Source organism: Callionymus lyra, chromosome 1 (assembly GCF_982586985.1).
Source record: "Callionymus lyra chromosome 1, fCalLyr1.hap1.1, whole genome shotgun sequence".
NCBI lineage: Eukaryota > Metazoa > Chordata > Actinopteri > Syngnathiformes > Callionymidae > Callionymus > Callionymus lyra.
In genome coordinates, this window is record NC_141818.1 from 23,544,871 (window position 1) to 23,560,535 (window position 15,665).

Sequence of the window (15,665 nt, forward strand, 5' to 3'; positions counted from 1 at the left end):
CAAAATGGTGAAAATTGAAGCTTAAGGCAATTCGTTATACTTGTATGTAAAACCTAGAGGTTTAATGATTACTGTGGTCAACTGTAAGTAAGTAAGTAATTTTTATTTGAATAGCGCTTTTCTAGACCAGGGTCACAAAGCGCTTAAACAATCAAAACAATATTCAATAAAGTATATACTTTAAAATAGGTGTAGGTGTAGGGGTGCAAGAATCACTGACCTATATCAGAGCTGCCGCTTAGAAGTACTTAAACACCAAGCACAAACAAAGTCATGAAAGATGTTCAATTAAAGCATGTACTGTATGTTAGTCATTATTGGCCATTGGAGATCACATTAGTTCAGTTTGTCTCAATATAACTCACATTCACTTCACTTAAGAATAAGTAAAGCGATGTTTCAATTAGTAATTATATATTATTTAAATGGTAACATTGTTTTTCCCGATCTGAATGGCCACAGAAATAAAGGCATAAGTAGCAATTTAATTAAAATGGGAAAATGTTTAGTATACACAACTGTGTCTACTCTAAAACCTTACATATGTGTCCACGGGTCTTAAGTAAGTAAGTAATAGTTATTTGTAAAATGCCTTTCTAGACCACAGTCACAAAGGGCTTAACAATCAAAACGCATGGATTACAAGCTCCAGATCGTGTTGTGACATCATTTTCCTAAGTTTAGAGATTTTTCTCAGTTGAAGGAAACAGTTTCTGGTCAGTTTTCCGCAGTGTTAGATAAATAGATAGATACTTTATTCATCTCACAGAGAAATTCACGGTTCAGCAGCTCCAGAATATGAAACAAAGAGGCATGCAAGTATATGTACAGTCTAAATATAAACTGAAACATATGTATAAAAAGGAAAAAAGAAAAAAGAAAAAATTATATATAAAGACATTAAAAAGAATGAGATGAACATGTACATGTGTGCTTGCGTGTGTGTGTCATGTACAGTATGATGCAGGTTGAAGAGTCTTAAACTAGAGACATGTCTTTGTCAAACACCCAGGTTTCTCAGGCTCAGTTTGACAGACTGACCTAAGTCACCCAAGTACTGACTCAACCCTGGAACCTTATCATCAGGAGCAATAACCAGAGTTTCAGTTTTGTCCACATTTAGCTGCAAAGTGTTTTCACTCAGCCATTGTTTGATTTCTAGCAAACTATTGACTAAGCTGTTCAGCCTGTGGGCCTCAGTTAGATAAATATTACTATTTATTATTAATAGTATTAATATTATAAATACTATTATTAACATACATATTAGTTCTGAATACAGAAACTGCAAAATGTAGTCCATGTTTTTTGGTATAAGAATACATAAGTGGTGTATGGCAGTTCACTGAATTAAGTGTGATATTTACAGAAAAAAAAATCTGTAAATATTTATCGTTTTGTCCATCATACTGATGTGACTTAATTGCCCACGATTGTTTCATGTGATGCTTACTGTTTGAACTGGGTAAACAAATTACAAAGAACAAATTGAACATACTATTTACCCTGTGTTCAGGAACAAATTACAGGCTGGACTAAATTTCAAATTAAAATGTCCTTACCACATATAATCCCCGAAAATTAAAATGAGTTCGATTTTTTTGTAAATAGTTTAATGATTTTTGGTGCTTGTGGGCTAGAATATGTTAAAAATCAACATCAAAAGCAAATTAAAAAAAAAGAGAAAATATAAATACTTTTTGGATACAACTATTATCCCAAAACAATGTCAACTCAGGGTGACATTCAGGGTAAGCCTCGAGTTTCACCAATGAATGCTTTATTATGAAACTGCCCGGAAGTCACCTCGGACAGGAGGCTGGGACTGCCGTGGCTGCTGTCTTTGCAAAAGAATGTGTCCGCTCTGTGTATATATGGATGGAGGTCTGATAGCTGCTCGTGGACAAGATGTCAAGAAGGATATCTGCTGTTCTTCTTAAATATTTGTGAGTATTCTCAGCTCATGTCATCTGGAAGCAACTGTGGTGCCCGCGGCTTGCTTTGAATGGTCGCAGAGACGGAAGCTAAGCTAGTGTGGTTAGCTAGCACAACAGTGCGAGGATAACGTTACATTCGTGTCTGGTTCGGTTCTGGTCACTCAAACCGTTTCTATTGCGTCTAACAGTTTAAGCTGATATCAAAAAATAAAAACATTAACCTGATATGAATGTGTGCAGTTTTTCTGCCAATCCTTAAAAGCTATCAGGTTGGATCAAACAGAGTTTACACATTTAAAATAACACAATCCATTCATATTTTCTTTAACATGGTAATAAGACAGTGACAGACGTGCAAGAAGGCTGGATATAACGTGACCCCTTGTGTAACGATTTTTACTGGGCTTATGACATTCACACGAATCCTTTATATGTGAATGTTTTGATTGTTTACAGCTAACTATTTTTTTTTGTTCGCATCCAACAATACACCTCAGGCTGTTCAAGACATTCATATTTTTGTGGCTGCAATGGAGTGAAGAGCAGTGATTTTACTACTTTGAAGGAAAGTTTACAATATGCTTTTTTTTGTTTTACTTTAAAGCCGCATGAGCATTTAGTCGCACCAAACATGTTACAGATTTAAGTTTAGTTGAGGGCCACATCAAACACACCAGTTCACTGTGTTAAAATAAAACAATGTAGAATGAAAGCAATTTGAAAATGTTTTAAATACAAAAGTTCTCAATGTAATCCATTTCATTTCGTCAAACCTCCCATACATGTTTTTTTGTATTGAAGATATGTTACTTTAACTCTATTTTAATTTTGCTATTGATGGTCGGAAGTTCAGAACTATTATTTATTATTTTTTGTATTTTATATTGGTTATCTTATCTTGATGGCATTGCCTGTCCTCAGTAACATATTTTGCTCCAGAGTGAATGCCTGGATAATTCCTTTTTTTAAATTTCTTTTGTTGCTGATTTCTTACCAGCACATGCGGTCAAAAATGTCACTTCTGTTTTTTTTTTTTACCTGGCTATGGTTCCAAATTCAATGCAAAGCAGTTTAAGAAACCAAATTTAATAATATTATTAAAAATAAAACAGTGGCAGCATTTTCTAACCATTGCTTGTATTACAGGATTAAAGTAATAAAATGTATCTTAAATGAAAAATGTGTTTACACAGTCTGTTCATGAACAGTAACAGTGGTATTGGTTAAATAGTTTTTAACCAAAAATGTTACATTATATCCCACTATCAGACCAGTCTTGGCTTGTGTTTAAAAAAGGACTTAATGGTTTAAGCTGCATCCGTGTCACTCCACAAGCTTATAACACAAAGTACATGGGCAAAGAAAGAAAGCTGATGAAGTTTTTCTGGTTGAAGTTGTAGACTATTTTAAACATCATGTATGTAAACTCTTGTTTTATTACATTGCCTCAGGTAACCCACAACTCCCCATAAGGCCAGCAAGTCACATTGCCCTTTCAACATTGCAATGAATAAATCTAAGTAAAGTGAAAGTTGCATAAAATAATTATTATATTCAGAATACCTGAGGCTGGCTTGGTGCTTGGTTCTGTTTTTCTATAACTTATTTTATGTGTTCATTTATTTTATTATTTTATTCTGTACTACCATCACAAAAAAACCCTATGCTATATTTACAACACTGGCAATAAAAGTTTCTGATTCTCTTTCATACTAAATCAAAATGATCAGATGTTCTCTACAACAGGTTTATACTGTGTTTATACAGTCATTTCAAGAACATGTTGGGGATGAACAACTACATGAAAACTTGACAGAGAACCATCCATATACAATGCATTCTCACACATACCAACATACTTAACAGGACATGGGAAGCATAATAATCAGTCCGGCCATGTCCAGAGACAGACCCCAGGCCAAAGAGTGCAAGGTTAAAGCCAGGGCACACACTACCAGAGTAGCTCCAATTTTCAATCCTCTTTGGAGTTCATCAGAGATATTTTTTAGTCAAGGGAGGAATATCAGTCAAACATGATGTATAAAACAGTAGTTTACTCATAAAAAAACATTAAACAATTTTCATAGAAGCAACTTAAAAAAAATTAATGGTGCAGTTTAAAAAAACTTGGGCAGAGTTTATGTAAAAGCTTCACTTAAATGTGGGTCTTTTGTTTATGTTAAAATATATCAACAATCTATGCCGCCCTCAGGTCTTCATGTAGTCCAGATATAGACTGTAATAAATTCTTACTGATAAAAGGATTAAAGTGGATTCTGAGAGATTCCAAAGAATCCGGAGACTTAAAGATTGGTGTGACGTCTCTTCTATCCTCTTTGTGGCAGCAGTGTTCTGTTTGTGAAATTACAGTTTCTTTCCTGGGACACTGGGTTTAAGATGAAGCACGTTTGACACTTCTGTGTAACTAATTCTGACTTCTTTTTTAAATGGTCTTATAATACAGTCTAGAATATCACATTGTAATAGTTGTACAGTATTTTCTTTAACCTCAAATCTTCAGTTATCACTCCGTGACCACAAAGCTAATAACACAGCATTATTGTTATCAAATATTCATTAAAAAGTCAGGAATAAGATGGCCACTTGATTCTGAGGTGTTCCTGTTTTTGTTGACTGCCCTAGGTAATTCTGGTAGAAGTATAATTTTTGTATTTTTTTTTCTCTTGTTTTTTTTTCCACAGATTCATATGATTAGGATTGTCTTACAATAATATCTAGTTACATTTAACAATACTCTTTTTACTATCTATAAATAAAAGTTGTCTGGCCTAAGTATGGGTCCATAACTGTCTGTGCAATAAGACTTTTAGTTTTACTAGTTTACTGTAATACAGTAGGTAGAAGCCTTAACAGCATCCAGGTCTTGCTGCAGTAAAAGAAAACTTACTTCACCATGTTCTCGGCATTGAAGAAACTTGTGGGCTCTGAGCCGGGCCAGCTCAGGGACAAGAACATCCCTGCTGGCCTGCAGTCCATGAACCAAAGTCTGCAGAGGCGCTTTGCGAAAGGCGTCCAATATAACAGTAAGTTGGCATTTTAATGTGGTCCTTTGATGATGCACAGTAACAATTACTGTCCTGCCGCAGTGAAAATAGTCATCCGGGGCGACAGGAACACTGGCAAGAGCACTTTATGGCACCGATTGCAGGGGAAGAAATTTGTTGAAGATTATATTCCCACTCAGGAGATCCAGGCTACCAGTATTCACTGGAATTATAAAAGTAAGTCTAAAATCTTGTCCTACAACATCATTTCTTCCACATTTCATTTCATCATCACAGCATATGTATGTCATCTGTCATTTCTGCATCACAATTTTCAGTGGCTCCGTATCAAGGTAATTAATACATTTTGAGGTCCATTTAGTAGTAACCCATATCCCACTTTAGTTTTAATTCCCAACCAATTATAGTTTGTCTTCCATTGAGAATGTATGCAGTTCTGCAAGACTGGCATGTTACATTCTCCTTTATAGTAACAATGTAACATTTAACATTCTCCATCTAAAAATATCCAAATTTGGCTGTTATCCTGTCAGCAATGATAAACTAAAACTTTTACTATATCTACTATCATGATTCATTTAATTATGCTCTGTTTCCTACAGCTACTGATGATGTAGTGAAAGTGGAAGTATGGGACGTGGTCGACAAAGGTAAGAGTGCATATGTTTGAACGCAGACGCACACAAAGCCTTATACAAAAGCTCTGTATGTGAACAGCAGTTAATCACGTGACATCACACAGGCGCATGGTTTCTTCTTGTTCTCTCCTCACTGTTGATATTGTCTTCTTTGCACCTCTTCCGATCATCTCAGGCCAAAAACACCCTCTTCCTGAAGGTGTAGGTGAGCTCAAATTGTGTAGAAATAAGCGTGTATGTGCTGAAGGTTTGGCCCCTCACCTTTCCCTCCCACTCTCTCTTATCGGAATGTCAATAGTCTCTAGGTTTGCTGTGTGGCTACTTTCTCACACTGGCTGGCTGCTTCTCTGACCTGCTGCTCTGTATTCAAGCTATGTCACATGACTTCGCATTTTTAGATTTTACTAAGGGGGGTGGGTTTGAATTGCAGTTGTGTGAAGTTTTTATTGGAAAAGCTGCTGCTTTTTTGTGTCACTTAACACAGACACTAATATGAAAGAAAAACGTTTGTATATTTAACATAACAATGGGTAACTATCTCTTTGCAACAGGTAAAGGCAAAAGACGTGGTGAGAATCTGAAACTGGAAAATGAGCCACAAGAGGTGATGCTCACATGAGAGTCATGTGTTGGATTAATGAGATGCACTGAGCTCTCTGAAACATTTCTGTTATTCTTAGTGTTCTTTGTGTTTACCAGTCAGATGAAGTTGCGCTGGATGCTGAGTTCCTGGATGTGTACAAGAACTGTAATGGCGTAATCATGATGTTTGACATCACAAAGCAGTGGTAAGAAGAAGCCTCAGTCTTTCGCTGTTGTCCTTGCTGACTGACAGGTGAAACCATGGTCCTACAATATGCATGTCCAGATCATGTGTCAGTCACAAGCAAGTCAAGAGACTCGCTGGTCAGTTTGAGTATCGGACTCCAGGTCAAGGAGTATTTAGACCATATAGTTTCATACTCTTGATTATATTAAAGGCCTTTTTTAATAATGCAGGGTAAAGTATGTGGAATTTTTTTCTGACCTGGCCTTTTTAATTTACAACCCAACCACACTAACCTTAACAATAAGCCTATTCATTCTTATGAATACATGGTCTAATCAATAACAAAGGATTAAGCTTTTTTTTTGACCTACGCTTATGCTTATACTGCTTTTACCTTTTTTAGTTTAAAGACCTCATATTGAGCTAAGCTCACTTCTTTTTTCGATCTGCGTATCGCAAAAGACTAGACTAAGGGTAAGATATTTTAGTTGAATCTAGATTTCTTATACCTTATTAAAATTGTGTCCTGTTACAGCTCTATATCACAAAACATTCATAATAACTCTATTTATATCTGATCCATTTTTAACAATGAACAATTTCATTCAAACGGCTTTAATTGAGGCCATTGGAGAAACCAAAAATGTATTGCAAATAATTTAAAGTAAAATAATGGAGCTATTGGTCTAGATGAAAATTACTACTTGATACTCGATCTAACAGTTGTAAATGTATGTAGACATTTATTAGATGTTTCTTTATAAAATATTGAAGTCAGTCCGGATCCACCTTACACTCATGCCTTCATAATGTTTCCATAAATCTGGCAACAATCGCCTTATATCAAGTTAAAACATGAGAATAAAGGTATGATAAAAAACATGCAAACATTTGAAAATAACAGTTGTGTGTTCCTTGTATTTCTAAGATGTGTTTAATAGTGAATGTAAAAAATACTATCTTGTCCTTCAATTATTTGTATTAAGTGCTAACGGGAATTAATGTGAATAAGTAATTATGGCATTTATTTTTTAAATGTTTATTTTAATGTCATTTGATAATGTGACTGGGGAACATGGGTAACATACCTACCAAAGTTTATTTTAAAACATCAGTAATAAGTTTTAGGATAGATGAGGACTGAGTCAAATCTAAAATAACAATTTTTGAATTCTTCAAAACTAACTTGTTTTTTGTTTTCCAGGACTTTCAGCTACATTCTGAGAGAACTACCCAAAGTGCCCACTCATGTACCTGTGTGTGTGCTTGGAAACCATAGAGACATGGGGGAACATCGGGTCATCCTGCCTGACGACATTCGAGACCTGATTGCTGGACTTAACAGGTGCTCAAGTTTACAATTATGCATATTACTTTTTTTAACTATGTTCCTTCAGCATCTTTAACCTTGTTCAAATATTTAAATGATGCTTATAATTGCCCTCTGTATTCTGACTTGTACAGTGATCTTAAAAAGAATGATTCCCCTATTGATATATATGATCTCTAGAGTCTGATAATTGATTTTCCATAATGTCTGCTGTAAATAAAATCAATAAATATTTTTTTCCAACACACTGAAAATGGTACAATATTTAATTTCCATCATAAAGTTAAACAAGGGCAAATTAGTTGTGTTCCTTATACTCCTGAGTGTTTCTAGGTGGATTAAAGGATAATCTATCTTCTAACAAGGCTTTTCTGCATTTAATGCATGCAAGTGTTTTGTTTGATTTAATGCATTATAATACTAATACCCAGCTTTTTTATTCAGGCCAATGGGAGCCTCCTACATTCACTATGCTGAGTCCTCAATGAAAAATGGATTTGGCTTAAAATACTTGCATAGGTTCTTTAACATCCCTTTCCTTCAGCTTCAGGTAAATATGTTATTTTTCTAGTCATGTACCTTTCTGTTTGCCAGACTTGTGACCACATTACTATTTTGTCTGGAGGAGGAGTGCTTATGAAGTGAGGCAGGTTTAAGAATGATGAAAAGAAATGCAGATGACGTGTTAGGAAAATTAGACTTTGTGTTTACCTTAAAATGAAGACACAGTGGCCGCCCACAGAGGTCTCATATAGTGGTGGTATAAGATAGGGACGCATGCCTTGAGCAGCATTATTAAATGCCCCATGTCGTTTCTACACAAATATCTATACACATTTAATCCAACATTTTTTCACCCAACACGTTTTGTGTTTCATATGCTCCAGAGAAAAGTCATGTGTTTATATCTGAAGTTGGTTGTTGGCCTTTTTGTTTACTTCATACTGGTCTTTTAGAGGGAGACTCTGCTGAGACAGCTTGAAACCAACCAGCTGGACATGGACGCCACTCTGGAAGAACTTTGCGTACAGCAGGAAACTGAAGACCAAAACTATGACATGTACTGTCTGCTTTTCCTTCTTAACTCTTTGTTTGTGTACTCTACTTTAACTGTTGGTCTTGTTTTAATGTGTACATTTTTATTCAGATTCCTGGAAAATCTGGAAACTCGCAGCAAAAGCTTCTGTTCATCGGGTGCAGCCAATGGTCAGAGCCCATCCTCGGGCTCACAGTCTCCCATTGTACCTCCCAGTGGAGCTTCGACAGGCAGTTCCAGCCCAAGCACTCCTCAACCCCCAATCCCTAGTCAGGCTCTCCCACAGTCGCCTTTTGCAACATCTTCCACTGCTTCTCCTCCCCCTCCTCCCCCTCTTTCATCAGTAGCTGTGAGAGCAGCTTCGCCTACATCTGAGTGGAAATCCTCAGCCCAGTCCCCTGAGCACCTCCAGTCTGGTGCTCTAGGAGCAGGGGCCCCACAAAAACGTGGCTTCATGTCTCGCTGGTTTGGCTCTGCTCCTGCTAATGAGGGTTCTGCTTCAACACAAGGTCAGCATTTTGTATTTCATAGAAGTGGTAACTCCTTTACTCCTTTTCAGATGGAGAGGTTAAAGTTGGCTTGTCAGATTGCAAAATTATTTATATAACTATTTCATAAAGACTATGGGGGGGGGGGGGGAAGAGAAAATCCTTAATCATTTTCTCAATTTTTACCTTTTAAAAATGCTTTGCAGATTTTCTGTAAAAAGGACCACACAGATTATTTTTACTTTTATTTTGCCATTTATCAAAAACATTTATGATTAAGCATCTAGCATCAATATGCCTAAATAATGGTGAATTCCTCTCCTGCATGTTGTGCTCAGATGACTCCCCAACACCAGCGTGTCCTGCTACAGTTGGCAGTGTGGATGATTTTGTGCCAGATGAGAGACTGGACAAGAGTTTCCTGGAAGACGGTCAACCTCCCAAAACCAGACCGCCACCACCCATGGCTTTGGACAGTGATAGGTAACTTGGTTAAAAAATGTTTTATGGATGGTTAGTTGATGATTACAAAAACGGCTGTCTTTTAGTGTATTTAAAGAATGACAAATCATTTAGTTTTAATTGTATTGTAATGTTGTAAGGACAACATTACGAGCATTACAATTGGAACACAATTATTTGTAATTCTTATCTTGATCGTATAAAATTATAGTATTGTTATAGTAAATCTGCAATGGATGTTTTTTCCCAAAGTCACAGAAAGACAGTTTAGGTCCAAAAAAAACGGTATTGTCCAAAATATTTAAATTTCAGTCTTTAATTTAAATGGTGACATAGGTTCTCTGAGTAACCTTCATAGTACTTGAAAATGTGACGTCTTGTTCATACCATGAATAAGCGTTTTGCCCATATGAAAGGCCCACCTTTACCCATTTTGTATTCTTCTGTACTGTGTTACAAATATCTATTTGTTTCCTGTGTATTAATCCAGCTCAAATGTTCCTTTCTCCCTTCATCCCTCCTAGTGACAATGGAGAAAGAGGGAACCCAATGGTTTCAGCTTTCCAAGATGGGCTGGACCCAGACGACAATGTTCCGAACCTTCCACTGCCCAAATCTCTGCCACCAAGTAAAGATATAACTCTGACTAGTGATGAGGAAGATGTTGCACCAGCAGTCATCGCAATGGACCAAGACCTGGATAGTGACCCTGATTTCAGAGCGTAAGAGTCAAAATAACCTAAGCAGTGTTTCATATGTGCACAAACACCATGCCTAACTATTAATCAACAGCATTCAATTTTCTGTTATCGATTTAAATACAAACTGGAAAGATACGATACATATACAATACATGTATCGTAATAAAATCACCTAGAAATGATGAATACATATTTGTTTTCATATGTCAACCACTCCTTTTCAATTACATTTTGACCATTTTGTAGCTTCATAGCACATGCTGATGATCAGCTTTTCACTTTTTCATTTTATTTTTTTCAAATCTCATTCACCACCTTTGTTGCTCCAATCAGCACCTGAGCTTGTTCAAGCCATCCTTAAAACCTACCTTTCAGAGTTCAGGGATGTTCTTTTTAACTTATTACTAAATATCAAAAGGTTCTGTATGGCTAATTGTTTTCTTACCAACATCTAAAGTATTATTTTACTGAACTAAGGAATGATATCAAACCAGTTGAGAAGAAAAACAATAGTATTTAATAATTTATCTATGGAAGAAATTGCATATTTATGTAAAATGTGAGTTAAGAAAATTAATCATGTGCTCTTTTCTGTTCTAGTCCTGTGATTCCTCCCAACAAAGCAAAGGTTTTGTCTCGAGCTGTGGAACCCAGAGCGACCTCCATCTCCCTTACCCTGACTCCAGCAGCAGAGCAATCTGTTAGACCACATGGAAAGAAAAACTGTCTCCCAAAAGATGAGGATTTAGATTCTGAACCCGAGACCCCTGTCGCACAGCAGATGCTGTCCTTTGTGATGGATGATCCTGACTTTGAGTCTGAAGCTTCTGACACCCCAAAAGTAGTTAAGGTGAACACAAACTGCCAGATCTGATAACATTCTGAAACTGGTAACCACAAATAAGAAAAACCCCAAAAGTGTTGTTTGACACGATAAATTCTCTAGTGTGTCCTGCTGCTCCAAACACCCCTCTCTTCTGTGAAGCTGACAGCAATGCTTTGTTTGTTGATATTTTTCACTGACAAAATTAGATTGATCAAAGAGAAAATCACTCACCTTTTGTGTGGAACTGAGCATGTCTCCACGTTCACTTCAACTCTGGCTGATATTTCAATGGTCTATGGTCTATGGTCAAGATGAAATCCTCGTCTTGCTCGTCAGACGTCCTTCCATGTAGGCACTTTATCAAAGTGTTTATGGAAATTGGCCCTTGGGTTACTAAAATTGTGAACCTCTCCCTTTCCACAGGGGTTTTTCCCAATGCATTTAAACATGCGATTGTGGAGCCTTTACTCGAAAAGCCAGGCTTAGACCCGACTGACCTCAGTAATTTCAGGCCTATTTCTAAGCTCCCTTTCTTGTCCAAGATCTTGGAGAAGGTGGTGTCTGAGCAGCTGTCTTTGTTCCTGGATCAGAGCAACATTCATGAGAAGTTTTAGTCTGGCTTCCGTAAACATCGCTCTACCGAGACAGCCTTACTGAGGGTGTCCAGTGACATCATGATGTGGCGCAGTGTCAGTGTATCTGCCAATCAAATGAGGTCTGAATCAGCAGATATGTTGTGTGGATTCCCTCAAGGTTCTGTTTTGGGTCCTTTATTATTCTTGCAGTACTTGATTCCCCTCTGTAAAATCATTCAGAGATTTCCTGATGTTTCTTACCACATTTTTGCTGATGACATCCAGCTCTACTGCTCATTTGATCTAACTGAGCCCCAGGGGCTGAACAGCTAAGTCAATTGTTTGCTAGAAATCAAACAATGGCTGATTGAAAACACTTTGCAGCTAAATGTGGACAAACCTGAAACTCTGGTTATTGCACCTGATAATAAAGTTCTAGGGTTGAGTCAGTACTTGGGTGACTTAGGTCAGTCTGTCAAACTGAGCCTGAGAAACCTGGGTGTTATATTGGACAAAGACATGTCTCTAGTACAACACTGCAGAAAACTGACCAGAAACTGTTTCCTTCAACTGAGAAAAATCTCTAAACTTAGGAAAATTATGTCACAACACTTCAAGCCGTCAAACATCTCAAGACACTTTTATTTGTGCAGGCTTTTCCTTGGTTTTCTGAGACTCCTGTGTTGGTCTCGGTGTTATCTTGACCTTTTAAGTATTTATTTGAGTGGGTATTGTTTTGATTGTTTAAGCGCTTTGTGACCCTGATCTGGAAAAAGGCTCTACAAATATAAATTACTTACTCCCTTACTTACTTACTTACAACTGCTCTAAACTCAGAGATGCATTTTTCCAAGTAGTCTAGTCTAAAGTTCTTGCTCCGTTCTTTGCAGACCACGTTTCCAGTCCGGGATGAACTCCTGTCCGACCTATCTGATGATGAGGCGAAGTTGGTGAAGGTTCCAGAGCCAATAAAGCCATCATTGATCTCTTTCAAACACAAGGATGATGCAGACCTTTTTGGACTTGGCTTTACAGAGGAGGCTCCTGCAGCTAAAGAGAGCAGTGAGGAGGGGGAAGGTCAGTCATCTGAAAATAATAAACGGAAACCATTTTTTCTAATATTAATTAAATGTGGAATGAAGTCAACATAACTTGACGTGATTGAAAATTTGTTTCCCTTTTTGTATGTTGATATTATACTGCCACATAGTGGACGTTCTATGTATAACAGTCTAGGTCAGGGGTCGGCAACCCACGGCTCGTTCAGCCGTCTGATGTGGCTACCCGAGTTTTTTGTAAAATAAGTATTTGTATAAATTCGATATCAATTAATTCATTATCAATGCTTGAAGTGATGGTTCCCCCACAATCCAAACTTTACTAATTTTCTACTAACCTTTATGTCGACTAAGGATTGAGATTCATTTCAGAATAATCTGTTCTTTTTTGGAGTTATAGGTACAAAGTTCATTTTAATGTAGTGGATGGAGCTGAGTTGTCTTCGACTTCGTCCAAAAAGAAACTTGTAAACATCCGAATACCTCCATAACCCTCGTCTGTAACATCCCTCTTGGATTGAAGCCTCGACATGAGAATTTAAGGCTGAAGGCCTGGTATCATCCTCTAACAACAAACCTAAAATATAGACTTGTTCATTTTTTTCATATTTTATTTTAAGTCTTTTTGGAGGAAACTGAAGACAAGGAGATCTGAGCTCCAGTTGCTAAATTAAAATGAACATATATTTTTGTTTATAAAAAAGTAACAGTTTACAGTTTACTTATGAAAATAAGCCCAACTCTTAGTAAACATAATGGTGAATAGAAAAATTAGTTGATGATATTTGAAATTTGGGTGAACTATCACCAACTAACGTTTTATTCATAGTTTGTTTATATATAGCATAAATGAATAGACAGAAAGTGAATTATAACATTTGAAAAGTCTAAAAGGGTTTTGCGGATCCCAGTGTTTTCTTTGCTGTAGAAAACGGTCAAGGTCATTGGAATTGACAGATTTTAACCTTTTTGAATCAGTATAATAATATAGTTTATATACATATTTCATTTTCTTTACAGAGAAAGAAGGTAAACATTCCTCCAAGGACAGGAAGAAAAAAAAGAAGAAAGTCAAAGAGGTGGGTGTGATTTCAAGGGGGGACCCTTGGAATCCCTGACTATCCCCCAAGGATCACTAACCAATTAACTGTATTGTTTGTTTCATAGGAGGAGGAGGAGAAGAGTAAAAAGAAACACAAGCATAGAAAAAAGGAGAAGGATGAGGTGGGTGCTGCAGAGGCGAAAGAGAAGAAGAAAAAGAAAGTGCGTAGCAAGAAAACCGACGTGGATGAGCTTGAAGACTTTCTGGGAGGAGGCACAGGAGCCGTCAAAAGAGACGACGGTGACTATGAGGAACTATAAAACCTACCTTTTTCCAGCAGGGCGTCAGAACAAGTAAAGCTGCGATGGACTCCTGACCAATGTATACTAAAAGCATCGTTTTTGAGCCATACGCCATGTAAGCCGCAAGACCAGGTAACATGACCCAGGATGCACGTCTACGCTTCCTCTGCACTACCTTTTCAACTTTCATTCCAACTGAAACTAGTGACTTGCGTTGATGGATCACTTCCATGTTGACACTCAGTGTGTTGGCTCTTTTTACTTGACTGAAAATAATAATATCTTTGATTTGATAAACTCTCCAAACTATCCACTCCAAAATTAGATGTTGTAAATATGATTACGATGAAGACTGAAAGTTTGTGTGCTTGGTGGAGCATGCTCACGTTGATGACTGAGGCCTAAAGAGGTCCAATAGTGTTCTATTTCGAAGTTTACTGCTTTACTTGCTGGCCTAAATGTTTAATGCTTTGTCTTGTGTCTTTAAACAAAATCCTTGGGGGAAGTTTCTGTAACCACCAGTCGAATCACACTTAATTCATTCTCTCCATCCACACAAAGACTTTGTTACTCGATCTTCACAACTTAAAATGAACAACTTTTAGATGCCAAGTGAGTATGTCCTAAGTTTGTAAATATATATATATATAATCTAGCACAAACTGAAAAGATCAACGATTTGTGTGTTATTTCAACAGAGACATTTTTTTTTTTTTTAATAAAATACTAACAACCTAACCCCAAATTAATAGAATGTCTACGGCAATTGGAATAAAATGCCTTTGGTCAAGTATTCTCTGATTTTCATAATGAGCATCTGATGTTGCGAGCATAAATTGTAAAGCTGTTAACAAGTGCTTGCTATACATTCAGAAAATGAAGCAGAGGTTGTGTTTTGTCTCAGTGTGGATGGAGTGATCGTCATATCCTTTGAAGACTCTCTTTGCTGTTTGCTTTAATGAATGCCTTATTGGAGGTTAAGACAAAGCACTCAGTTGGTACATTTATGTTACAAGTGTTCTTACTTTAAATGGTTAACTCACTGTTTTCTGAATATGTCCTTTGTGTTTTTGTGTAAATCCTGCAGGTAAAAACAACAATGAGTACCTTTGCTTAAAATAAGTTTTCAAAGTTATGTCACTCTGTTTTTTCGACAACTGAGGTGCAATGTTTAACAATGCTTCATCATTACATATATAATTTTGCAATCATATTTTAAAATGTCATCTATATTCTTAACTCAAGGGTTTAAATAATCGGTCCTTTCTAGATGGAACAAGAGTCTTCATCCTGTTATTTGAAGATTGACCTTATATACACTTGGATTTTACTTTAAATCTTCATTTTAATCATGTGTTGTTGTTTCATTTGGTGCAGGAGTGTGTTTGTGTGATTTTGTGCTGATGTTGTCTCGTACTGTAATGCCCCCTGCTTCCTATGTCTCCAATGGGGCACAATTTAAATTCATCATCATC

General features: G+C 36.8%; 1 protein-coding gene across 4 annotated transcripts; it reads left to right on the forward strand.

Moving 5' to 3' along the window:
* Window positions 1-1,826: 1,826 nt before the first annotated feature.
* Window positions 1,827-14,906, forward strand: rabl6b (RAB, member RAS oncogene family-like 6b). Of its 4 annotated transcripts, none has more exons than XM_087797892.1 (17): window positions 1,827-1,946; window positions 4,640-4,981; window positions 5,045-5,179; window positions 5,566-5,613; window positions 5,777-5,806; window positions 6,153-6,205; window positions 6,301-6,389; window positions 7,575-7,715; window positions 8,145-8,250; window positions 8,657-8,760; window positions 8,848-9,245; window positions 9,563-9,707; window positions 10,211-10,408; window positions 10,988-11,237; window positions 12,679-12,865; window positions 13,867-13,925; window positions 14,014-14,906. In XM_087797892.1, exons 2-17 carry the CDS (start codon window positions 4,852-4,854, stop codon window positions 14,206-14,208), a joined length of 2,268 nt encoding a protein of 755 aa, XP_087654018.1. In that variant the 5' UTR covers window positions 1,827-1,946; window positions 4,640-4,851; the 3' UTR covers window positions 14,209-14,906. The 4 variants fall into 4 exon arrangements, with proteins under 4 accessions (XP_087654018.1, XP_087654035.1, XP_087654043.1 ...); XM_087797917.1 differs by having other exon boundaries at window positions 1,835-1,946; window positions 4,870-4,981; XM_087797909.1 differs by lacking the exon at window positions 5,777-5,806.
* The last annotated feature ends 759 nt before the right edge of the window (window positions 14,907-15,665 follow it).

Coding starts and splice junctions, on each gene's coding strand:
- rabl6b (XM_087797892.1), top strand. CDS start 4,852: ATGTTCTCGGCATTGAAGAAACTTGTGGGCTCTGAGCCGGGCCAGCTC. Junction 4,982..5,044: donor GAAAGGCGTCCAATATAACA/GTAAGTTGGCAT, acceptor GTCCTGCCGCAG/TGAAAATAGTCATCCGGGGC. Junction 11,238..12,678: donor ACACCCCAAAAGTAGTTAAG/GTGAACACAAAC, acceptor CGTTCTTTGCAG/ACCACGTTTCCAGTCCGGGA.